A 25390-nucleotide genomic window follows, 5' to 3' on the forward strand; every position below is an offset into this window, starting at 1 on the left:
TTTTTGTTGTAATATCGCAACTTCAATGTCTGTAATCGTGTGACCAGAGAGATTGAAGTGTTCTCCTACTGGTTTATGAACGTTATAATTCTTGACATGTGATTTGTGTCCATTTATTCTTTTACGTAGAGACTGTCCAGTTTGACCAGTGTACATGGCAGAGGGGCATTGCTGGCACATGATGGTGTATATAACATTGGTGGATGTGCCTCTGATAGTGTGGCTGATGTTATTAGGCCCTGTGATGGTGTCCCCTGAATAGCTGTGTGGGCACAGTTGGCAACGGGCTTTGTTGCAGAGCTAGGTTCCTGGGTTAGTGGGTCTGTTGTGTGGTAAGTGGTTGCTGGTGAGTATTTGCTTCAGGTTGGGGGGGCTGTCTGTAGGCAAGGCAAGGGAAAGGAGTCCAGGAGAGCTGGCTATATTTCAAGGAATCCCTGTTGAGGTTACAGGGACAAACCATCCCGATGAGTCGAAAGAATAGTAAATATGGCAGGCGACCAGCTTGGCTTAATGGTGATGTTAGGGGGCTTATTCCTTCACCCACTTACTTCCCTGGTCCTTCTCGCATGAAAAGAGAGCAACAATACCCGAAGTCCAAAGGTGCAAACAATTCGATGTTTATTGGGGTGAACTTCCAGCAAGCATGATTCCAGTTTCCTTCCTTAGTATCCTCCTTCCCAGCTCTGACACCACAAAGCCTTACACCTGTGTCCCTGTTCCCATTCCTGCCCTTAGCCAAACATGATTCCAACTTCCTTACTCCCATTCCCTGTTCCCATTTCCCCCTTTAGCAAAACATGATTCCAATTTTCTTACCCCCATTCCCTGTTCCCATCTCACACACCCACATGCCCACCCCCATCCACACCCCGTCACTTCCTCATTTACTACAGATTATATAGTAAAACTTGAGTTCTGCTTAGCTATACCTTAACCAATCATTTTCCTGAAATTTAACTAACCAATCCTAACATATTGTAACATGATTATGTAACCAATTATATCCCACCACCTCAATTAGTTTACACCCAGCAAAATTAATTATACAGCAGACAGGAACAATCACAGAACCAGACAGAGATTATACAGACAAACAACAGCAAAGTGGGAACTATAATGACAAAACAATACAGAAGTGAGGATTTCACATCCCAGCTATTGATAAGTGAGTTCTTGCCAGACAGGATGCTATCAAACTAAGTTTCCTTTTACATTTTCTAGGCACTTCCCTTTCTCTGGAGGTGATAGGAATACAATCCTGTCCTGATAGTGCCTAACAGCCCAATAGCACCTTATTTCAATGTGACTAGTTTGGAATGTGAGGATGTGACCGTTCGCTTCCCAGCTTATGGCTGCCTCTGCTGCTTAGCCAAAGGCCTTAGCCTAAGAACAGGGCCTCAGACTGTCACAGTAAGAGAAGGCCCTTACACCAGCAGACAGTGATTTTGATTCTCTCTTTTATACCTCTATCACTAGCCAAGTGATAAGAATACACCTAAATTCTGAGAGTATAGGCCTTTGCAGACAGGCCTGAATATCTATATCCTAACAGGTGAAATCCTAGCGGATCTTAAACATAAAAAAGAAGCTTACAAGAAGTGGAAGGTTGGACATATGACCAGGGAAGAGTATAAAAACATTGCTCGTGCATGTAGGAATGATATCAGGAGGGCCAAATCGCACCTGGAGCTGCAGCTAGCCAGAGATGTCAAGAGTAACAAGAAGGGTTTCTTCAGGTATGTTGGCAACAAGAAGAAAGCCAAGGAATGTGTGGGCCCCTTACTGAATGAGGGAGGCAACCTAGTGACAGAGGATGTGGAAAAAGCTAATGTACTCAATGCTTTTTTTGCCTCTGTTTTCACTAACAAGGTCAGCTCCCAGACTGCTGCGCTGGGCATCACAAAATGGGGAAGAGATGGCCAGCCCTCTGTGGAGATAGAGGTGGTTAGGGACTATTTAGAAAAGCTGGACATGCACAAGTCTATGGGGCCGGACGAGTTGCATCCGAGAGTGCTGAAGGAATTGGCGGCTGTGATTGCAGAGCCATTGGCCATTATCTTTGAAAACTCGTGGTGAACCGGGGAAGTCCCGGATGACTGGAAAAAGGCTAATGTAGTGCCAATCTTTAAAAAAGGGAAGGATGATGATCCTGGGAACTACAGGCCAGTCAGCCTCACCTCAGTCCCTGGAAAAATCATGGAGCAGGTCCTCAAAGAATCAATCCTGAAGCACTTGCATGAGAGGAAAGTGATCAGGAACAGCCAGCATGGATTCACCAAGGGAAGGTCATGCCTGACTAATCTAATCGCCTTTTATGATGAGATTACTGGTTCTGTGGATGAAGGGAAAGCAGTGGATGTATTGTTTCTAGACTTTAGCAAAGCTTTTGACACGGTCTCCCACAGTATTCTTGTCAGCAAGTTAAGGAAGTATGGGCTGGATGAATGCACTATAAGGTGGGTAGAAAGCTGGCTAGATTGTCGGGCTCAACGGGTAGTGATCAATGGCTCCATGTCTAGTTGGCAGCCGGTATCAAGTGGAGTGCCCCAAGGGTCGGTCCTGGGGCCGGTTTTGTTCAATATCTTCATAAATTATCTGGAGGATGCTGTGGATTGCACTCTCAGCAAATTTGCGGATGATACTAAACTGGGAGGAGTGGTAGATACGCTGGAGGGCAGGGATAGGATACAGAAGGACCTAGACAAATTGGAGGATTGGGCCAAAAGAAATCTGATGAGGTTCAATAAGGATAAGTGCAGGGTCCTGCACTTAGGACGGAAGAACCCAATGCACAGCTACAGACTAGGGACCGAATGGCTAGGCAGCAGTTCTGCGGAAAAGGACCTAGGGGTGACAGTGGACGAGAAGCTGGATATGAGTCAGCAGTGTGCCCTTGTTGCCAAGAAGGCCAATGGCATTTTGGGATGTATAAGTAGGGGCATAGCGAGCAGATCGAGGGACGTGATCGTTCCCCTCTATTCGACATTGGTGAGGCCTCATCTGGAGTACTGTGTCCAGTTTTGGGCCCCACACTTCAAGAAGGATGTGGATAAATTGGAGAGAGTCCAGCAAAGGGCAACAAAAATGATTAGGGGACTGGAACACATGAGTTATGAGGAGAGGCTGAGGGAGCTGGGATTGTTTAGCCTGCAGAAGAGAAGAATGAGGGGGGATTTGATAGCTGCTTTCAACTACCTGAAAGGGGGTTCCAAAGAGGATGGCTCTAGACTGTTCTCAATGGTAGCAGATGACAGAACGAGGAGTAATGGTCTCAAGTTGCAGTGGGGGAGGTTTAGATTGGATATTAGGAAACCCTTTTTCACTAAGAGGGTGGTGAAACACTGGAATGCGTTACCTAGGGAGGTGGTAGAATCTCCTTCCTTAGAGGTTTTTAAGGTCAGGCTTGACAAAGCCCTGGCTGGGATGATTTAACTGGGAATTGGTCCTGCTTCGAGCAGGGGGTTGGACTAGATGACCTTCTGGGGTCCCTTCCAACCCTGATATTCTATGATTCTATGGCATGGCCTGTCTCCCAAGACTTGTGAGAGTGTTGGGTCATCCTTCAGGATAGGTTGTAGATTCTTCATAATGCGTTGGAGGGGTTTTAGTTGGGGGCTGAAGGTGATGGCTAGTGGCGTTCTGTTATTTTCTTTGTTAGGGCTGTCCTGTAGTAGGAGACTTCTGGGAACTCTTCTGGCTCTGTCAATCTGTTTTTTCACTTCCGCAGGTGGGTATTGTAGTTGTAAGAATGCTTGATAGAGATCTTGTAGGTGTTGGGCTCTGTCTGAGGGGTTGGAGCAAATGCGGTTGTATCGCAGAGCTCGGCTGTAGACAATGGATCGTGTGGTGTGGTCAGCGTGAAAGCTGGCTGCTCGGCAGCTCTCCAACACCACTTTCTACAAGGCTCTGATCCCACTGAGAGTTACCAAAAGAAACTACAGCATTTGCTCAAGAAACTCCCTGAAAAAGCATAAGATCAAATCCGCACAGACACACCCCTGGAACCTCGACCTGGGGTATTCTATCTACTACCCAAGATCCATAAACGTGGAAATCCTCTGGTTTTCTGGTAGGCTTGCCTCAGCTCCTTAAGTTTCACGTGGCACTGCTTCAGGTCCCTGTTATGGCCTCTGTCCTTAATGCCCTAGGAGATTGACAAACGTTTTGGCATTTCGAAAACTGGAACGGAGTTCTGATAGCACGGATTCCTCTCCCCATACAGCGATCAGATCCCATACCTCCTGTTCGGTCCATGCTGGAGCTCTTTTGCGATTCTGGGACTCCATTATTGTCACCTCTGCTGATGAGTTCTGCATGGTCACCTGCAGCTTGCCAAACAGGTAAAAAGATTCAAAAGTTCTTGGGCCTTTTTCTGTCTACCTGTCCAGTGCATCTCAGTTGAGAGTGCTGTCCAGAGCGGTCACAATGGAGCATTCTGGGATAGCTCCCAGAGGCCAGTACCGTCTAATTGCATCCACAGTACCCCATATTCAACCCGGCAAGGCTGATTTCAGTGTTAATCCCCTTGTCGCAGGTGGAGTAAAAAAAAAAATAATAATCAATTTTAAGAGTCCTTTAAGTTGAAAAAAGGGATTCGTCGTGTGGACGGGTGCAGGGTTAAATCGATTTAATGCTGCTAAATTGGACCTCAACTCCTAGTGTAGACCAGGGCTGAGAAGGTAGGCGGGGAGGGAGGGGGAGAAGGGCAAAGAGCAGGAAGAACCTGTATGTGCACCCATATGCCACCCTCAACACACACTAGCGCACACACACACACAAAGTTGGGGGAAAAAAACCCAAAATACTGCTGCTGAAAGGTGGCAGTGGAACACTAATTTATTCTTGGAATCCAGAACCCTAACACACAAGAACCAAAAACAGAGAGAGGCCCAACTCAATCCACCTTGCTTTAGGTTGGCTCTTCGTAGATGGCCCAGAAAGGAGCCAGACCATACAGTTTCCCTCATGGTCCCCTAGCCTGCAAGCAGGACCAGGAAACCCCTTACTCTTAAAGGGACAACTTTAAAAGTTATCTGCCTTGGTGCTAGGGAGAGCCTCTCTGCATAGAGCAGCTCATGCAGCCCTCCTGCTCCTTGGAGGCTCTCCATGGTCTGTTGAGCTTTCAGGCTCCCCAGATTCCTCTGTGATTTACTTTCAGATGTTACTCAATAGAGGAAAGCCCAAGAGGAGGAAACTGAGGCAGTAGCTAACCTGGTGGTGCTTGGTTGATTTAGTCATGTGACCTTCCTGGGGAGGCAAGCTAAGTTTCTCCCAGGTTGGCCTGAACTCATCTCCCCCTTAAAGAGCCAGGTACCCTGTGACACCTCCCCATCATCCTGTCATGACTTTTGCTAGTCAATCCCAGGGCTTCTCTTTGTGGCTCAACTAGGGATTAGCTCACAATCAGTCTGATGCCCCCTTCTTTGGTTTCTCACCCCATGCTGACTCTCTCTCTCTCTCTCATTACTCAGGGTGGTCCCTCTTCATGGCTTGGCCCTTCAGCCAGGTCACTACAGTCCTCCCCTTTTCAGGTATCAAAGTCCTACTGGACAAACTGTCCCAGGCAGTCTTCTTTTCCACTGCCCAGACTGTGCCACTTCCCCAGTGGCTGGTAGGGGAATCTGGGCCCACCCACTGCTCCCGATTCTAACCCAGGGACCCTACAGCTGAGTGGCCAAGGTCCCAAAGCTTGTTGCTCTTTCCCTGGGCTGCTTTCCGCTTCATTTCTATCAGGCCCCTTCTCCACCCTCCTCAGGGCCAGGATCCCAGGGCTTCAGTTCTCTTCTCCCCACCAGAGTTTCCTCCTTTCCCTCTCTAAGCCCAGAGCATAAACTGCGGACCTTCGTACTGCAGCCTCCTACTTCCTGGTTCTAAAACAGCTCAGCCTGCCCCTTGCCCAGCTGGACTTCATTATCAGTGACACTTCTTGGGCCTGACTCTCCTTCGGGTACAGCCTGTCAGAGTTAATTGGCCCTTCCTCTCTCCTCAGGCCTTGTATGGGGTAGGCCCCTCCTCACGCAGCCACACACCAAGCATGTGCTTATTTGCACTTTGAACCCATGTTTGTTAGCATGGCTGGCACAGGGGTCCTGTTTCCCAATTACAAACACTGCATTGTTTGCTGCTCTGAGCAGCTCCTGCTGCTGGGGGCCAGTAAATGGGATTCTGTGAGCTGATATTTTAAAGTCTCCCTCTACCACCAGAGCACAGGAACAACAGGGCTTGGGCACTCCCCGTTCCCAAGAGTTTGGGCCAGGAATTTTCAGGGTCCCCAGATTCCTCTGTGATTTGCTCTTACTCCTTTGCAGAGAACGGACAAACACATCAGAGTTTGCTGGGAAGAATTAAATCCCCAGCACCCAGGGGGAGTATGCGCATGGGGTAGCTTCATGCGCCGGCACCCTCCTTCGCTAGCCCATTGGGTGCCTGGAGTTCTGCACTAGCTTTCCAAACAAGTATGACACACTAACAGAGCAGAAATGAGGAACTGCATGACAAGAAGTGGCCAGAGGGTGGCAGCACATCTTCAGGAACCACCTGCTCCAAAGGTGCACATAGCCCAAAGGCCCTGGTTCAGAGCATCTGTCTGTCTCTTTTCTCTAGCAGCAGCCAGCACCTATGGGATTGTTTACCCAGGACACTTACCAGCATTACTACACCAATATAACTCCCCATGTGGCTTTTTCTCGGTTTGGTTTATGTCCCTTTGGAAGGATATTTTTAAAACTAGAAACTTTTCCTGCTCCAGGGGATAGGATTTCTGTGACATTTATACCAGCAAAAGCTCCAGTATAAAAAAATCCTAGGGTCAGGATTTTTCTCCCTTCCTCTGCAGCCTAGTCTATAGTACAAAGGGTTTGCTAGTATAGCTACAAGGGCAAATCCTCCTAGTGCAGATGCAGTCATAGCAGCCCAAAAAAGGCTTAATCATAGAATATCAGGGTTGGAAGGGACCTCAGAAGGTCATCTAGTCCAACCCCCTGCTCAAAGCAGGACCAACCCCAACTAAATCATCACAGCCAGGGCTTGCTCAAGCCTGACCTTAAAAACTTCTAAGGAAGGAGATTCCACCACATCCCTAGGTAACGCATTCCAGTGTTTCACCACCCTCCTAGTGAAATAGTGTTTCCTAATATCCAACCTAAACCTCCCCCACTGCAACTTGAGACCATTACTCCTCGTTCTGTCATCTGGTACCACTGAGAACAGCCAAGCTCCATCCTCTTTGGAACCCCCTTTCAGGTAGTTGAAAGCAGCTATCAAATCCCCCCTTATTCTTCTCTTCTGCAGACTAAACAATCCCAGTTCCCTCAGCCTCTCCTCATAAGTCATGTGTTCCAGTCCCCTAATCATTTTTGTTGCCCTCCGCTGGGGGTTTTCCAATTTTTCCACATCCTTCTTGTAGTGTAGGGCCCAAAACTGGACACAATATTCCAGATGAGGCCTCACCAATGACGAATAGAGTACGTCCCTCGATCTGCTGGCAATGCCCCTACTTATATAGCCCAAAATACCATTGGTCTTCTTGGCAAGAAGGGCACACTGTTGACTCATATCCAGCTTCTCGTCCACTGTAACCCCTAGGTCCTTTTCTGCAGAACCGCTGCCTAGCCATTCGGTCCCTAGTCTGTAGCGGTGCATGGGATTCTTCCGTCCTAAGTGCAGGGCTCTGCACTTGTCCTTGTTGAACCTCATCAGATTTCTTTTGGCCCAATCCTCTAATTTGCCTAGGTCCCTCTGTATCCTATCCATACCCTCCAGTGTATCAACTGCTCCTTCTAATGAGAACAGCCCCATCTGCATGCCAGGTGCAAGGGGCACAGCCTGTGTGTGTGTGCGGGGGGTGGGGGAGGGCTTTACTGTAGGTGCAGGCCTGAGAGAAACACTAGGGCAGCCACACAGAGAAAAAAGCCAGGATCCTCAGGGGCTCTGCTGCATGGCACATGGCTGCTGGACGGTCTCTGCTGCCAGCACAACCATGATTGTGGGAGGTGGAAGGAGTGCACCTCAGGCCCATGGCACCTTCTGTCAGCCCATCAGCTCTTTGTGAATTAGGGTTGCCAATTTTGGTTGGATGTATTCCTGGAGGTTTCATCATGACATAATCTTTACAGATTAATCTTTAATTCCTGCAGACTCCAAGACAATCCTGGAGGGGTGGCAACCCTAGCTGTGATGTAACCCCAGGAAAAGGGGTAGGAGCTGCCTGGCAGACCAAGGGCTCTAGCAAGGCCAGCTCACTTGGCACATGCTACCCGCTGTAGAGGGGAACATTGTTTATTCCAGGGGTGCAAGATTGGCTGGCTCTGGTAGGATCTGAATCCCCTTTGAAGGGGAGGAGTTGGGGGAGTATGGGAGGCTGTATCCACAGGGCTCCTATGACTTGTCCCCCAGCACACCCCAGTGCTGCCAAGCAGTGCAGGAAATGGAATTCTCCCCCCACCCCCGACCCCATAAAGTAGAAGCCCTGGGGCTAGGACTGGTGATGGATGGCCACAGGATTCCTCTGGGGAGCAGGGCTGGCGATAGGGTGGATGCTGCAAATGGATGGTGCTTAGGCCATGCCCTATCAGGCACTCCACTTCACTCGCCCACCCCCAGCCTAGACTAACCTAGCAGCTGAACAAGCCCAGAGCCACCCACAGTCACTGTGATATGTTGCCAGGGTACGGCATTGCCCCAGAGACCAACTAGCTCAGAAAGGCCTGGGTTTACCCTGGGGGGGTATTTAGGGGCTTGGTGGCATTCAGCCCCAAGGTGAGACTCTGTGGGACCTGCCCTCCCATGAAACCAGTGCCAGTACTGATAAACCCGGCTAAAGGCTCTGACTCAGGCACCCTCTCTGCACCCTGAACTTTGGATGCCCCTGCTGTTCCCTGGTGAATGCAAGAAAGTCCGAGATAATGAAACCAATATCGGTATGACAGTCCTCTAGATCAAACCCACAACCTCTGGATCTAAAAAGGAGGAGCCTCTGCTACTTAAGCTAAAGAAGCAGCTGTATGAGCAATGAGGCTGGATCAGGCTTACTAACCGCTATATACAATCCAGCCACCAGAGAGAAGCAGCGCCCCATGCAGAGTTAATATGAATTTACACATCTCAGACAACTTCTTGATCATTTACTTAGTACGTGGCCCAGTCTACCCAGCTCCCACACTTTCCCTTGGGGACACAACTCCACCTCCCACCCCAGGTCCTGAGATCTAACCAAGTCTTCTGCCAGGCGTGGTGGTCAGCTAAGAGTGCTGGATTCAAATATCTAGGGTTCCTTTAAAAAAACAAAAAACAAAAGCAAAAAAAACCCACTACACTTTGAGCCCCCACTCAGAAACATGAAGAAAAGAAAAAAAAAACAACCTAAATACCTTCCCCAGGTGACCTTAACAGACATCCATATCCCACCCACATGCAGTGAGCAGGTATGAAACAAAGAACTGTATGATGGGGAAGGGACACAGAATCCACTCTGGGAAGTACAGTAACAATCAACTATATATGACTACTAAGTCAGGCACCCACTCCATGTCATCTTTGGTCAAAGTCCTTTATCTCAGCTCCCCACCCTTAGCACTCATTTCCCCCTTCCCCACTAAGCACGCCACTCAATTTGCTGTTTATAGGTCACACAGTCTAGCGTTCAGACAGATCTGTCTCCAGCCCCTAAGGAAAGGGCTATGTGGTGGAGTCTTGAGGTTCCACCACTTTAACTCACCAGATATGGATTGTTTTGTCAATGTTCCCCATAGTGTCTCCAGTCCACTCTGCAACTTCTGCTGATAGCCACCTCTGACCCAACCCTGGTCACAAAGCTCCTAGAGCAACACTTCTTCTCAAAGCCTTCTATAGAAAGAGATCAATGGCATAAAAGATTCTAAATACAGCCTTTTCCACATTAGATTCCCACTAAACATCAGGTGCCTCTCTATATTGCCTGTACCCTATGCCACTACGCAGCCATACCAGGCTGAGCTTTTGGTTGGGGTGACCTCTTTCCTAGGGTACACTCTGTTGGGTGAGCAAAGGGCAAGAGAACTGCAAAGAGATAATAATGTCTTGTTACCCCTCAAGACAAACCTTCACTAAATTTTTTTACCAAAATGACCCACCAATAGAAGGCAGTGGAAAGCTCCTCCCTGTGGGGAGCATCTGCCCATCTGGGGTCATGAAGCTGCTCTGGAAGGCTCCCTGCAACTCACCAGTAGGTGACAGTAACGAGCTTCCTAGTTTCAGAGTAACAGCCGTGTTAGTCTGTATTTGCAAAAAGAAAAGGAGTACTTGTGGCACCTTAGAGACTAACCAATTTATTTGAGCATAAGCTTTTGTGAGCTACAGCTTACTTCATCGGATGCTTCCTAGTGTAGAACTTCAGGGCACAGGGCTTATAGCTTCCTGACTTGTTACACCCTCTCTGGATTCCCCTTCCTTCCCTGGGCCTCACAGCCTTTAGATTCCACCAGTCCCATTGACTCCAGAGGAGCTATGGCCAATTCACAGCAGCTGGGGATCTGGCCCCATTCATTCCCCACACCCCTCTGCATCCTTGCAACATCAGATCCAAGAGAAGGGGGTGAAGAACCAAGGCCTGGGAGCTGCAGGGGAAGTGGACATGGAGTTGGAGGGAGGGGCAGGTGTGTGGCTAGCAGGTGGGTGTCAGAATTAATCTATTAGACTTTTGGGGCTCAGGGAGAAGCTGTGCCCTGAGAGCTCCTGCAGCTGGGCCAGAATCCCCTTTCTCAGCATGCTGTGATTGTCTGTCTCTCCCTCTCTCTCACACACACACTGGGGCAGAAGGCGTTTAAAAAAAAAAAACCAAAACAAAAACCCCACAAGATGAAAGACACAATTTAATCTTATTTAAAAAAAAATCCTGGTTTGGGGCCAGTTTCCAGTTTTCTAAGTGGCTCTCCTGATTCTTGGGGGCCTGACTCATGGTTGTGTAACTTTCAGAGTTGATGACTTGGTGCACGCACGTGTGGACTAGGAGCACGCATGTGTGGACTAGGAGCACGCATCAGGGTACGGCTGCACTGCAGCAGGAGCTGTGATACCCAGGGCGAATATACAGACTCACACTAGCTCTGCTCAAGCTGGTGCAGCAAAAATAGTGTGGAGCCCACCACACCCTCTGGGTCTCAGCTCCATTGGCTTGGCTAAGCCAAGCCACCATCTGGGCCACTCCATCCACACTGCTACTTTTATGGCACTAGCTTGAGCTGAGCTAGTATGAGTCTGCCTAAGAACATAAGAATGGCCACATCAGTGGTCCATCCAGCCCTGTATCCAGTCTTCCAACAGCGCTCAATGCCAAAGGCTTCAGAGGGAATGAACAGAACAGGGCAATTATCAAGAAATTGATCCCCTGTCATCCAGTCCCAGCATCTGGCAGTCAGAGGCTTAGGGACACCCAGAGCATGGGTTGTGTACCAAACATCTTAGGTAACAGCCATTGCCTGGCCTCTATGAACTTATCCAATTCTTTTTGAAGACTTTTAGCCTTCACAACCCCTCCTTGGCAATGTGTTCCACAGGTTAACCAGGTCAACATGGACTGGGAATCACACCTTGCACCTGCAGTGTAGATAGGATTCTATTTTTATTGGTGAATATTGGTACATGTCAATTTCACCATACACACCCACCCACTCACCCCAAAGAAGAACGGTTTCCTTCACTAACCAGCTAAATGTACAGCAAGGCAAGGTAAAAAAAGGCTGCTTGCGAACTGATTTGAGTTGGTATATTCTGATACATTGTTAAATCACAAATTGTCAACCGTTACAAAGCTTTATGGTTTTGAATCTCAGCATCTACTGCCATTAAGTGATTGCCTGGCCCTCTCCCCCACTATGTGACACATAGATCTGAGGATTTCCTGCAACTGTGAAAGTTTAAACCTATACAAATCAGGGGGCAAAATGCTAAAATATCAACATCAATATTATCCACTGAAATTATAAAAATCCAAAGATTGAAATCTGCTACATCGGAGTCCAGATAGAGTGAGCATGTGTGCCTGTGTGTGTCACTATTTACTCTCTCTTGTGCCAACCTGTTCCCTTGGCTTTAGTCACATTCCTGGCCACACCTGCCCCCACTCTCCGCACCCTACGGGAGGCCATGTGCAGGGTGTGGACCCCTCTGGCTCCTGGCTGCACCCTCCTGCCAGAGCTGGGTGTAGGGCAGAAGCCAGCGTCACCTGCAGTCTCAGAGCCAAGAGTAACTCAGAGGAGTTACTCTTGGGGAGGAGGCGGCCTGGAGAGCGGAGGTCATCGAATCCCCATACAGAAGGCAGGCTCAGGCGTGATCTGAGGGGGAAAGGAATCCTGCCCTATCCAGGTCTCAGGCTCTGGGATGGTGCCTGCTGGCAGGTGGCAGTTCAGGGCAGCTGAGTAATGGAGACTGGCAGAGCCCCCCTGGATGGGCTGTTAGGCACAGGGCGCTGGAGATGCAGCGAGGAGACAGGACACAGTGCCGGACACCAGGGGGCATGGAGACTGAGCTCACTGAGATCAAAGCTGTGATTGTGGGGGACAGTGGCTGCGGAAAGACTTCCCTGCTCATGGTCTTCGCCAAGGGGGATTTCCCCAGGGTAAGAACCCCCCCTCAGCCAGAATGACCTGGGGAGCAATACCCCTGCCCTCACACTGCTCCACCTAGGGGACCCTGCCCCAGAGAAACCCCTCTCACTGCTTCCTTATGGGACCCTGTCCCTGCCTCAACCCCAGAGACATCCCCCTCCTCCCCTCACACTGCTTCTCCACGGGACGCTGCCCTAGACCCCCCCCCCTCCCCTCACATGGTTCCTCCCCCTGCATGGGACACAGACAGTGTCCCAGTCCAGATACACACAGCTTCCCCTGGGGGACCCCAACCCAGAGAGAACCCCCCTCACACTGCTCCCCACATGGAACCCTGAACCAGCCATGCTTGGCCCACCTGTTCATTTCCAAGGTAACCTCTGCCCTCACTGGGTCAAACCCCTGGTCCATAGAGCAGCCCCTCCTTGACACAAGCTCTCTGCCCCACACCCCCCTGCCAGGTGCTCTGAGTAAGCCCTCTGTGGACCAAAGCCAGGCAGGAACCTCTGGGAGTGGAAGGAAACTCCCCCCATCAGCGAACTATGGGAGCCCAGCTGGCCAAGGGAAGTGAAAGCGATTGCTCTGGGGAGAGTCCTGGCCTCATCACATTCTCCCTGCCCAGGGAACCTGCTCTGCTAAGGCCACCAGCAAACACCCTCCCCAAGGAGCCGGCAGGAGCTCACCCAGACAGGATCGTCCTGGCAGCCAGCAGTGGCTAGAGAGACCCAGCTCTGGGTCACCTCCAGCAATGAACTGGGGCATTTCCAGACTTCCCAGCTACATGCTGAGGTGCTGTAAGGCACTGGCTGCACACACAAGTTGTAGCTGTGCCATTCTGGCTGTACACATACAGACCATGCTGTATAACCCCCTAGTGGTGACAGAGTTACACTAACAAATTTATTTCGGCATGCTGTACTAGTCTAAGGTGCTCCTCGTTCTTTTTACTAGTACACCGATTCTCAAACTTCATTGCACTGCAAACCCCCCCCCCCCGACAACAAAAATTACTACAACATGACCCCAGGAGGGGGGACAGAAGCCTGAGCCCACCCAAGCCCCACCACCTGGCACAGCAAGCCTAACACCAGCCCTGGCGACCCCATTAAAACAGGGTCCTGACCCACAGTTTGAGAACTGCTGCACTAGTATAAACTCAGTAACCCCTTGGGGAAATGACCCCAAATTTTGCACATTAACTGTACCCACACCTCCATGCGCCACACAAAATGTCAAAGGAACTCAAGTAATGGGGAGGCTTTTCTAGCATTTCTAGAAGAGTTGAGCTTGAAACAGAAAGTTGGTCTAGTCTAGACCTTAACTAGCCCAGGCAGTTTGCTGAAGCATGCATACACCAGTACGGCCATCGGATCGATCACAGTGGTTTCGTAAATGGAGCCCAGTCAGGAGGACACAGAGCTACTTCAGGTTTCTTGGGTGAAAAATCAAAGGTGGTCTTAATCTTTCAGGGCAAATCCTATGGAATTTAGTGGGGCAGGAAACAAGGGGGCTCTGTAGGAATTCCTCTACAAACTTACTACAGAAAGCAATGGCGAATGAAACATTTTCTAAAGGCTTTTGTGACCTGTTTTATATAATTCTCTAGCAGGGGTATCATGCCCTATTCAATGCTATAAGGTGGTTCAAAAAGACGATATGAAAGGTTGTTGTAGCTGTATTGGTCCCAGGGTATTAGACACACAAGGCGGGTGAGGGAATCTCTTTTAAAGAGAAAATCTTCCAAGCTCACACAGAGCTCTTCTTTGGAGAATGCATTGGGGCACTCTATATTGGCTGAACTTCCACCTGAACAACTGCCCGCTGCTCACATCTCCCCACTAGCACCTTGGTGCTTGCTCTCAGGTTGCACTTCTCGCATGGTGGAGGGGCAGCTTGGAAGAAGCACAAAAAGCCAACACGTTCTCCTTCAAACCCACCTCTGCTGCATGGCCTGCAAATGATGCCAACCTCCAAGCAACTGGGGAGCTCTGGTCACTGTGGGTTCCACTCACCATGGCCATCTTACTGTGTTTGTGGCAGCCACCTGTCCTCTTTGACTTCATGCTTGGCATGTAAACCCTCTGGGGCTGGAACCACTGCCTTCTTCTACACATACAGGGCCAAGCACAATGGGGTGGCGTCTCTGGTAAGCAAATAGGTCTGGGAAACCATTTTTTCAGTGAATACTAAATTTGCCCACAAAATGTATTTTTTAGAGCACCAAAAATATTCACAAACTTGGGTCAAATTCAGTGACTAGTTTGACCCCCTCCAAAAAATTGGGGGCAAAAAGGTTTTTAATAAAAGAAAATGTCGCATTTCACTGTTTCGAAATGAAACATTTCATTTCAAATCAGTGTTTCATTTAGAAGTGTAGTCAGGTTTTTTAAAAATGAAAAAGGGTGAAACACACCCAAAAACAATCCAACATGAAACAATACACTAGGAGGGAAATGTCTCTGCTCAAATGAAACATTCATTTGATCCAAAATGAATTTTTTTTCTGGGGTGGGAGGGGGTCAGGGTTGGGGGTGGTTTTGTTTGTTTTTGGTTTGTGTTTCAGCGAGAAAAACCCCCCAAAAAATCCATTTTGGTTCAAACTGATTTTTTTTCCTTTCAGTTCAGCCCTGAACTGAACAATATTGGTTCAGCTCCACATGTAAATAAAACAATAAACCACAGGGAGACACACAGCACAAGCACCCTAGAAAATCACATGGGTGGGGAGGGGAGAAGAAAACACACTGTTGCAGTGAATGGATGGTACAGTCAGTGGTTAAGGGCCATCCTTGGGAGACCTCCATTCAAGTCCCTGCTCTTCCAAAGAGCTTCCTGTGTGACCTTGCTCTGCTCAGTGCCTCAATTTCCCCATCTCTACAACGGAGGTACTACTTCCTTACCTCACAGGGGTGTTGTGAGGATAAACACATTACAGATTGTGAGACACTCAGTTATTACGGTGTTGGAGGTCATGTGAGTACTTTAGATAGACTGATAGAGAAGCGTTTAAAGAGGAATGAACGCTAGCTCCCCGTGGGCCAGCCTGCTGAGCAGTAGTGATGGCTGTCTTTCTTTCCAGCACAGTGACTCTCCCCTCCTTTCTCCTCCTAGGTCTATGTCCCCACAGTGTTTGAGAAGTACTCTGCCTCTTTCCAGATTGGCGGCAAGCTGGTGCAAATCAATGTGTGGGACACAGTGGGTATGTATAGGTAGAGGATGGGGTGTACCAGGGGTACACAGGTCTTCCGGGGGGGTACATCAACTCATCTAGATATTTGTCTCATTTTACAACAGGCTACATAAAAAGCACTCTCTCAAGAAAGATCTTGGAGTCATTGTGGATAGTTGTCTGAAAACAACCACTCAATGTGCAGTGGCAGTCAAAAGTGCAAACAATGTTGGGAATCATTAAGAAAGGGATAGATAAGAGAAGATATCCTATTGCTTTTATACAAATCCATGGTATGCCCACATCTGCATATATTCATGCAGATGTGGTCACCCCATCTCAAAAAAAAAAAGATATATTGGACTTGGAAAAGGTTCAGAAAAGGGAAACAATGATTATGGGTATGGAACAGCTGCTGTGTGAGGAGAGGTTAATAAGACTGGGACTTTTCAGCTTGGAAAAGAGACAAATAAGGGGGGAGGGAGAGACACATGATAGAGGTCTATAATAGCATGACTGGTGTGGAGAAAGTAAATAAGGAAGTGTTATTCACTCCTTCTCATAGCATAAGAACTAGGGGTCACCAAATCATAGAATATCACGGTGGGAAGGGACCTCAGGAGGTGAATCCATGCTGACTGTTCCTATCACTTTCCTTTCCTCTAAGAGGTTCAGAATGGATTCCTTGAGGACCTGCTCCATGATTTTTCCAGGGACTGAGGTGAGGCTGACTGGCCTGTAGTTCCCAGGATCCTCCTTCTTCCCTTTTTTAAAGATGGGCACTACATTAGCCTTTTTCCAGTCGTCCAGGACTTCCCCCAATTGCCATGAGTTTTCAAAGATAATGGCCAATGGCTCTGCAATCACATCTGCCAACTCCTTTAGCACTCTCTGATGCAGTACAATCCGGCCCCATGGACTTGTGGTTGTCCAGCTTTCCTAAATAGTCCCGAACCTCTTCTTTCTCCACAGAGGGCTGGTCACCTCTTCCCCATGCTGTGCTGCCCAGTGCAGTAGTCTGGGAGCTGACATTGTTTGCGAAGACAGAGGCAAAAAAAGCATTGAGTACATTAGCTTTTTCCACATCCTCTGCCACTAGGTTGCCTCCCTCATTCAGTAAGGGGCCTACACTTTCCTTGACTTTCTTCTTTTTGCTAACATACCTGTAGAAACCCTTCTTGTTACTCTTAACATCCCTTGCCAGCTGCAACTCCAAGTGTTATTTGGCCTTCCTGATTTCACTCCTGCATGCCTGAGCACTATTTTTATATACTCCTCCCTGGTCATTTGTCCAATCTTCCACTTCTTGTAAGCTTCTTTTTTGTATTTAAGATCAGCAAGGATTTCACTGTTAAGCCAAGCTGGTCGCCTGCCATATTTACTATTCTTTCTACACATCGGGATGGTTTGTTCCTGTAACCTCAATAAGGATTCTTTAAAATACAGCCAGCTCTCCTGGACTCCTTTCCAATTATTCTCTCAGGGGATCCTGCCCATCAGTTCCTTGAGGGAGTCAAAGTCTGCTCTTTTGAAGTCCAGGGTCTGTATTCTGCTGCTCTCCTTTCTTCCTTGTGTCAGGATCCTGACCTTGCAGTGAACTGAAATTAATAAGCAGCAGGTTTAAAACAAAAGGAGCTATTTCTTCATACAACACAGAGTCAACCTGTGGAACTCTTTGCCAGAAGATGTTGTGAAGGCCAAGACTATAACAGCATTCAAAGAAGAACTAAATAAATTCAAGGAGGATAGGTCCATCAATGGCTATTAGCCAGGATGGGCAGGGATGGGGTCTCTAGCCTCTGTTTGCCAGAAGCTAGGAATGAGCGACAGGGAATGGCTCAATTGATGATTACCTGTTCTGTTCATTCCCTCTTGGGAACCTGGTACTGGCCACTGTTGGAAGACAGGATACTGGGCTAGATGGACCTTTGATCTGACCCACTATGGCCATTATGTTCACTAGCAAAGTCGGTACAAACTAAAATTTCATACAGACCATGACTTGTTTATACTGCTCTGTATACTATACACTAACATGTTCAGAATACAAATATAGTACTATTTATTTTATAATCTTATGGTAAAAATGAGAAAGTAAGCAATTTTCCACTAACAGTGTGTTGTGACACTTGTAGGTTTATGTTGGATTTTGTAAGCAAGTAATTTTAAGTGAGGTAAAACTTGGGATATGCAAGACAAATCAGACTCCTAAAAGGGGTACAGTAGTCAGGAAAGGTCACAGGGATAAGGCTTGGGGCATGGCTTGCTATGCAAATCGTAGTTGGAGCGTGATTGTGTACACTATACATGTGTGTTGGGGTGTGGCATATTATGCAAATCAGTGGGTGGCTTTTATTAGCATGCAAATTTGGGGTAGAAAAAGAGACACTTTCAAACAAGCCAATTTTTACCACAATGGTTTTTGAAAGAAAGTGACGTTTCTTACAAGTTTTTTTTTTTTAAAAAGCAGATTTTCCTCATGTTCAGGAAAAAAAATATATTTTTAGCCTTCCTTTTCTTAAAACATTTCCCTGGAAACAGAAGGGCCCCTTTCCCACAGGCCCACATCAGCACCCTGGGATCAAAGTTCTTTCTGGGTTCTGCTGTTGGCATCCTGAGCTCTATCCCCTACCTTGAACTTAAAGTGACACAGCCCAGGACTGCTGGCCCCCCATCCCTTCCAACAACAGGAGCCAGGCCTCAAATTCATAGAATCATAGAATATCAGGGTTGGAAGGGACCTCAGGAGGTCATCTAGTCCAACCCCCTGCTCAAAAGCAGGGCCCATCCCCAATTAAATCATCCCATCAGGGCTTTGTCAAGCCTGACCTTAAAAACTTCTAAGGAAGGAGATTCCACCACCTCCCTAGGCAACGCATTCCAGTGTTTCACCACCCTCCTAGTGAAAAAGTTTTTCCTAATATCCAACCTAAACCTCCCCCACTGCAACTTGAGACCATTACTCCTTGTCCTGTCCTCTTCTGCCACCGAGAATAGTCTAGAACCATCCTCTCTGGAACCACCTCTCAGGTAGTTGAAAGCAGCTATCAAATCCCCCCTCATTCTTCTCTTCCGCAGACTAAACAATCCCAGTTCCCTCAGCCTCTCCTCATAAGTCATGTGTTCCAGACCCCTAATCATTTTTGTTGCCCTTCGCTGGACTCTTTCCAATTTATCCACATCCTTCTTGTAGTGTGAGGCCCAAAACTGGACACAGTACTCCAGATGAGGCCTCACCAATGTCGAATAGAGGGGGACGATCACGTCCCTCGATCTGCTCGCTATGCCCCTACTTATACATCCCAAAATGCCATTGGCCTTCTTGGCAACAAGGGCACACTGCTGACTCATATCCAGCTTCTCATCCACTGTCACCCCTCGGTCCTTTTCTGCAGAACTGCTGCCTAGCCATTCAGTCCCTAGTCTGTAGCTGTGCATTGGGTTCTTCCATCCTAAGTGGAGGACCCTGCACTTATCCTTATTGAACCTCATCAGATTTCTTTTGGCCCAATCCTCCAATTTGTCTAGGTCCCTCTGTATCCTATCCCTGCCCTCCAGCGTATCTACCACTCCTCCCAGTTTAGTATCATCCGCAAATTTGCGGAGAGTGCAATCCACACCATCCTCCAGATCATTTATGAAGATATTGAACAAAACCGGCCCCAAGACTGACCCCTGTGGCACTCCACTTGACACCGGCTGCCAACTAGATATGGAGCCATTGATCACTACCCGTTGAGCCCGACAATCTAGCCAACTTTCTACCCACCTTATAGTGCATTCATCCAGCCCGTACTTCTTTAACTTGCTGACAAGAATACTGTGGGAGACAGTGTCAAAAGGTTTGCTAAAGTCAAGAAACAATACATCCACTGCTTTCCCTTCATCCACAGAACCAGTAATCTCATCATAGAAGGTGATTAGATTAGTCAGGCATGATCTTCCCTTGCTGAATCCACGCTGACTGTTCCTGATCACTTTCCTCTCATGTAAGTGCTTCAGGATTGATTCTTTGAGGACCTGCTCCATGATTTTTCTGGGGACTGAAGTGAGGCTGACTGGCCTGTAGTTCCCAGGATCCTCCTTCTTCCCTTTTTTAAAGATTGGCACTACATTAGCCTTTTTCCAGTCATCCGGGACTTCCCCCGTTCGCCACGAGTTTTCAAAGATAATGGCCAGTGGCTCTGCAATCACAGCCGCCAATTCCTTCAGCACTCTCGGATGCAACTCGTCCGGCCCCATGGACTTGTGCACGTCCAGCTTTTCTAAATAGTCCCTAACCACCTCTTTCTCCACAGAGGGCTGGCCATCTCTTCCCCATTTTGTGATGCCCAGTGCAGCAGTCTGGGAGCTGACCTTGTTAGTGAAGACAGAGGCAAAAAAAGCATTGAGTACATTAACTTTTTCCACATCCTCTGTCACTAGGTTGCCTCCCTCATTCAGTAAGGGGCCCACAATTTCCTTGGCTTTCTTCTTGTTGCCAACATACCTGAAGAAACCCTTCTTGTTACTCTTGACATCTCTGGCTAGCTGCAGCTCCAGGTGCTATTTGGCCCTCCTGATTTCATTCCTACATGCCCGAGCAATATTTTTATACTCTTCCCTGGTCATATGTCCAACCTTCCACTTCTTGTAAGCTTTTTTATGTTTAAGATCCGCTAGGATTTCACCGTTAAGCCAAGCTGGTCGCCTGCCATATTTACTATTCTTTCGACACATCGGGATGGTTTGTCCCTGTAACCTCAACAGGGATTCCTTGAAATACAGCCAGCTCTCCTGGACTCCTTTCCCCTTCATGTTAGTCCCCCAGGGGATCCTACCCATCCGTTCCCTGAGGGAGTCGAAGTTTGCTTTCCGGAAGTCCAGGGTCCGTATCCTGCTGCTTACCTTTCTTCCCTGTGTCAGGATCCTGAACTCAACCAACTCATGGTCACTGCCTCCCAGATTCCCATCCACTTTTGCTTCCCCCACTAATTCTTCCCGGTTTGTGAGCAGCAGGTCAAGAAAAGCTCCCCCACCAGTTGGCTCCTCTAGCACTTGCACCAGGAAATTGTCCCCTACGCTTTCCAAAAACTTCCTGGATTGTCTATGCACCGCTGTATTGCTCTCCCAGCAGATATCAGGAAAATTAAAGTCACCCATAAGAACCAGGGCGTGCGATCTAGTAGCTTCTGCGAGTTGCCAGAAGAAAGCCTCATCCACCTCATCCCCCTGGTCCGGTGGTCTACAGCAGACTCCCACCACTACATCACTCTTGTTGCTCACACTTCTAAACTTAATCCAGAGACACTCAGGTTTTTCTGCAGTTTCATACCGGAGCTCTGAGCAGTCATACTGCTCCCTTACATACAGTGCTACTCCCCCATCTTTTCTGCGCTGCCTGTCCTTCCTGAACAGTTTATATCCACCCACGACAGTACTCCAGTCATGTGAGTTATCCCACCAAGTCTCTGTTATTCCAATCACATCATAATTCCTTGACATCACCAGGACCTCCAGTTCTCCCTGCTTGTTTCCAAGGCTTTGTGCATTCGTATATAAGCACTTGAGATAACCTGCTGATTGCCCCTCATTCTCAGTATGAGGCAGGAGCCCTCCCCTCACAGACATTCCTGCCTGTGCTTCCTCCCGGTATCCCGCTTTCCCACTTACCTCAGGGCTTTGGTCTCCTTCCCCCGGTGAGCCTAGTTTAAAGCCCTCCTCACCAGGTTAGCCAGCCTGCTCGCAAAGATGCTCTTCCCTCTCTTCGTAAGATGGAGCCCGTCTCTGCCCAGCACTCCTCCTTCTTGGAAGACCATCCCATGGTCAAAGAATCCAAAGCCTTCTCTCCGACACCACCTGCGTAGCCATTCGTTGACTTCCACGATTCAATGGTCCCTACCCAGGCCTTTTCCTTCCACGGGGAGGATGGATGAGAACACCACTTGTGCCTCAAACTCCTTTATCCTTCTTCCCAGAGCCACGTAGTCCGCAGTGATCCGCTCAAGGTCATTCTTGGCAGTATCATTGGTGCCCACGTGGAGAAGCAGGAAGGGGTAGCGATCCGAGGGCTTGATGAGTCTCGGCAGTCTCTCCGTCACATCGCGAATCTTAGCCCCCGGCAAGCAGCAGACTTCTCGGTTTTCCCGGTCAGGGCGGCAGATAGATGACTCAGTCCCCTGAAGTAGAGAGTCCCCGACCACCACCACCCCCCTCCTTCTCTTGGGAGTGGTGGTCGTGGAACCCCCCATCTCAGGACAGTGCATCTCATGCCTTCCAACCAGCGGAGTCTCCTTCACATATGTGAGTGTGAGTGTGCATGCACATATGTATCAGCACACGTTAGTGTGTCAATATGTATGTGTGAGTGCACCAGTGGGTGGCTGAATACACACACATGGTTGGCTGTCCTTGGGGGCTGGATCCCCTCTCACATACAGAGGGTGGGGAGGGGTTGGGGACCCTGCACTTGAAGGGGAGGGGTACTTAGTGACCTCCATCTCCTCCTCACAGGGCAGGAAGATTACAACAGGCTCTGCCCCCTCTCCTACACAGGAGCCCATGTGATTCTCATGTGCTTCGACGTCACCAGTCCCAACAGCTTCAACAACATTCTCACAAAGGTAACAAAACTTCTATAGATCAAATGGAAGAGGCTGGGACTGGAGTAGCTGGAAGCTCCTGCCACAGCCAGTGCTGCTTCCCTGCTCCCTGCAGCACCCCCTTCTGGAGAGGCTGGGGCAGCCGGGAGCTCCCCCCACACAGCCACTGCTCCCACCCCGCTCCCTGCAGTGCCAGCCTGGGACTGGAGTAGTCGGGAGCTCCTGCACAGCCAACCCCAATTTCATGAGCATTCATGGCCTGCCATACAATTTCCATACCCAGATGTGGCCCTCAGGCCAAAAAGTTTGCCCACCACTGCTCTAGCTCTGTTCTGCTGGCCTCTATTGTGTTCCTTAGGGGTATGTCCCATTCTCTGATTTAATGGGGATGAACATGGGGCTCAGACCCTCCCCCAAAGCCTCTGAGGGCATGTGGGGTCTCCCACCCCAGTGCTCAGCCCCTGTCTCCATCTCTCTCCCTGCATAGTGGTACCCGGAGGTGAATCACTTCTGCAAGGGCATCCCCATCGTGCTGGTGGGCTGCAAGACTGACCTGAGGAAGGACAAGGTCCTTCTGAGGCAGCTCCACGAGGACCAGCTGGAGCCCATCACCTACCATAAGGTGACAAAGCCTCTCCCCACCTTGGCCAACACACGCCATCCTGAATCATCATTCTGGGATGAGGTTGTGGCAAGGCAGCGATTCAGTCAGCCGAAGCAGGGCATGTCCTGGGCCCTGCCAGAGACTCGAGGAAGCCCAGGAATGGTAGCTGGGGAGGTGATGCCCAATGGGAATGGATCCTGGAGGCCCCAGGCTGTACAATGGGCACAACATGCCTTCAGCAGGGACCCCAGGCCCTGCCCAGCCCTATGCCTTCTGTGGGTCTCACACCACTCCCCTGTTGCAGGCAGAGGCCATGGCCTGGGAGGTGCACGCTGTCACCTACCTTGAGTGCTCGGCCAAGTACCAAGAGAACATCACCGACAACTTCATGGAGGCCTTCCAGCGCTGCCTTGAGCACCATGCGGAAGGGCCAGCGCAAACGAAAATCCAAGAGAAGCTGCCTGCTCTCCTAGCCACCTCCATACTTCTCCTGGGGACACCCCAGTGTCCTGCACCCATCCCAGAGCCATCTCTGCCCTCCAGCATCTCCATGGGCATCGGGTCCCACGCAGCAGGGACTGACAGGGCAGATCTTGCCCTCCTCGCAGCATGCATCACCGGGGATGAATGATGCCACAGGAAGGGCAAATACCTCCCCCATAATCTGGCACAGAATGAGACCAGAGTGGAGAAGGAGCCATATTCCAGCTCACATGATTCACTCCCTCAGCTCTGTAACAGATCACAAGTTCATGTTCAATAGCCCTAATTCCTCCCAGATTTGCCTGGCACCATCTAGCAACTACCAGCCCACACAGCTCCTAATAGCATAGCCCGGCTCCTGCACGACTCCCACCACTGTGACCCACGGTGGCCCCATCCATGTCCACTGACCAATTCCCTGAACCCATCCACAAGACTCCACAGCCACAAGTCTCTGCAGGGCATAAGCCCGAGGAGGGACTGTGGTGTTGTCTTTGTTCTGTGTTTGTACAGCACCTCACAAAGTAAGGTCCTGGACCATGGCTGGGGCTCCTGGATGCTGCGATAATACTCCTAGTTAGTATTTATTATGTGTAACAGATGAGGCTGAGCAAAGGGCTGAGGGTGAGGCTCCCTCTCCTGTCTGGAAGATCTGAGTAAGGGAACACCCATCAAAGACCCCTTGGTGTGAGAACCCCTTGGGAAGAACCAACTAGACCACCCAGCATATTACCACAAAGCCAGGGCAGCATTGTTCCCTACAGGACCATTTCCCATTGTCTTGGCCAGTCACGTTCAATGCCATTGGGGCTCCCATCACCTCCCCCGGTGGCCAATCCCATGGCCTAAGTCATCCCACCTCCTGGACTATCTCCTCGCTCCCCTTGTCCCTCACTCAGGTTCCATCCTAGGACTCCAGTTATTCTCCTGTTTGAGAGACTAAGCTCCTTCCTCCTTGGGGGGTGGGTGGGTTAACCCATCAGAGATCCTGTGTCACCACTACCCTTCATTGCTCCATCCCTAAGTTAGCTAGATCCTCCTAAATCAGACACCTGAGCTTTTGTCTGAGCAGCTCCCAGTGTGCTGATCTCACTTTGGTGATGTGGTACCCAGAGCTCAGCACAACGGGACAGAACCCCAACTGGAGTAAATTGGCATCACTCCATTGACTCCAGTAGTGCTGCACCCATTTACACCAGCTGGGGATCTATGGACTCCAATGGAGTAATGCCAAATTTACACCAGCTAGGAATTTAGCAGCTCCAGCTGATTTGGACCAGCTAGGGATCTGGCCCATTGATTCCAATGGAGTTGGGTTGATTTACACCATTTGAGGATCTGGTTCTACTGACTCCAACAGAGCTACAACCAGTTTACACCCACTGGTTACCTGGCCTCCTTGATTCCAATGGAGTGATGCTGATCAGCCCCATGGGGCAGGGGGAGGCTGGCATACATACTAGTTGTAGGGAAAGGGATGAACCATCCCATTGGGGATTAACTGAGTTAACCACAAGAGTGACACAAAGGTCCCTTAGCAAAAGGTCCCCTGTTCTTTGCAAGTAACTCTTGCCTCAGACGTGGTAAACTCACTACATCAAACATATCTTGCCAGGCATTTATCCATAAACTGTAACATGGAAGGTAGCTACAGAAAGCTCGTGATTTATCAAGACGCCTAATCATTGCAAGTAGTTGTTACATGTAATAATTTAAGAAACATAACTATGTTGAAAGTATGCTTTATGGACTCAGAGTAGAAGATAGTCTCCCAGGGATAGTATGTCTGCTTGAATGGGTTATCACCAGGAGCTGTCATGCCTCCCTCATTAGCTGGTGATGTAATGCAAGGCTCAATTGTCTAGCCTTGCTCCAGCCCCAGATTATCAATAGAAAACTATCAGAGACCACTGCAAATATCTGAAAACACAGAGATAAAAGAGACAGTACAACGGACAAGGAGTCCCCTAGC

The 25390-nt window shown here is 49.1% G+C and overlaps 1 protein-coding gene across 1 annotated transcript; it reads left to right on the top strand.

Annotated features, from left to right (window-relative positions):
- Positions 1–12490: 12490 nt before the first annotated feature.
- On the top strand, positions 12491–23408 carry RHOD (ras homolog family member D; the record flags this gene model as incomplete). Its single annotated transcript, XM_084632212.1, is given in 6 exon segments — positions 12491–12592; positions 15693–15780; positions 22243–22352; positions 22819–22953; positions 23240–23332; positions 23334–23408. Coding segments are annotated over 6 exon segments (603 nt in total).
- Positions 23409–25390: the final 1982 nt, after the last annotated feature.

This window comes from Lepidochelys olivacea (assembly GCF_965140295.1).
Source record: "Lepidochelys olivacea isolate rLepOli2 genome assembly, chromosome: 6".
NCBI classification, from domain to species: domain Eukaryota; kingdom Metazoa; phylum Chordata; order Testudines; family Cheloniidae; genus Lepidochelys; species Lepidochelys olivacea.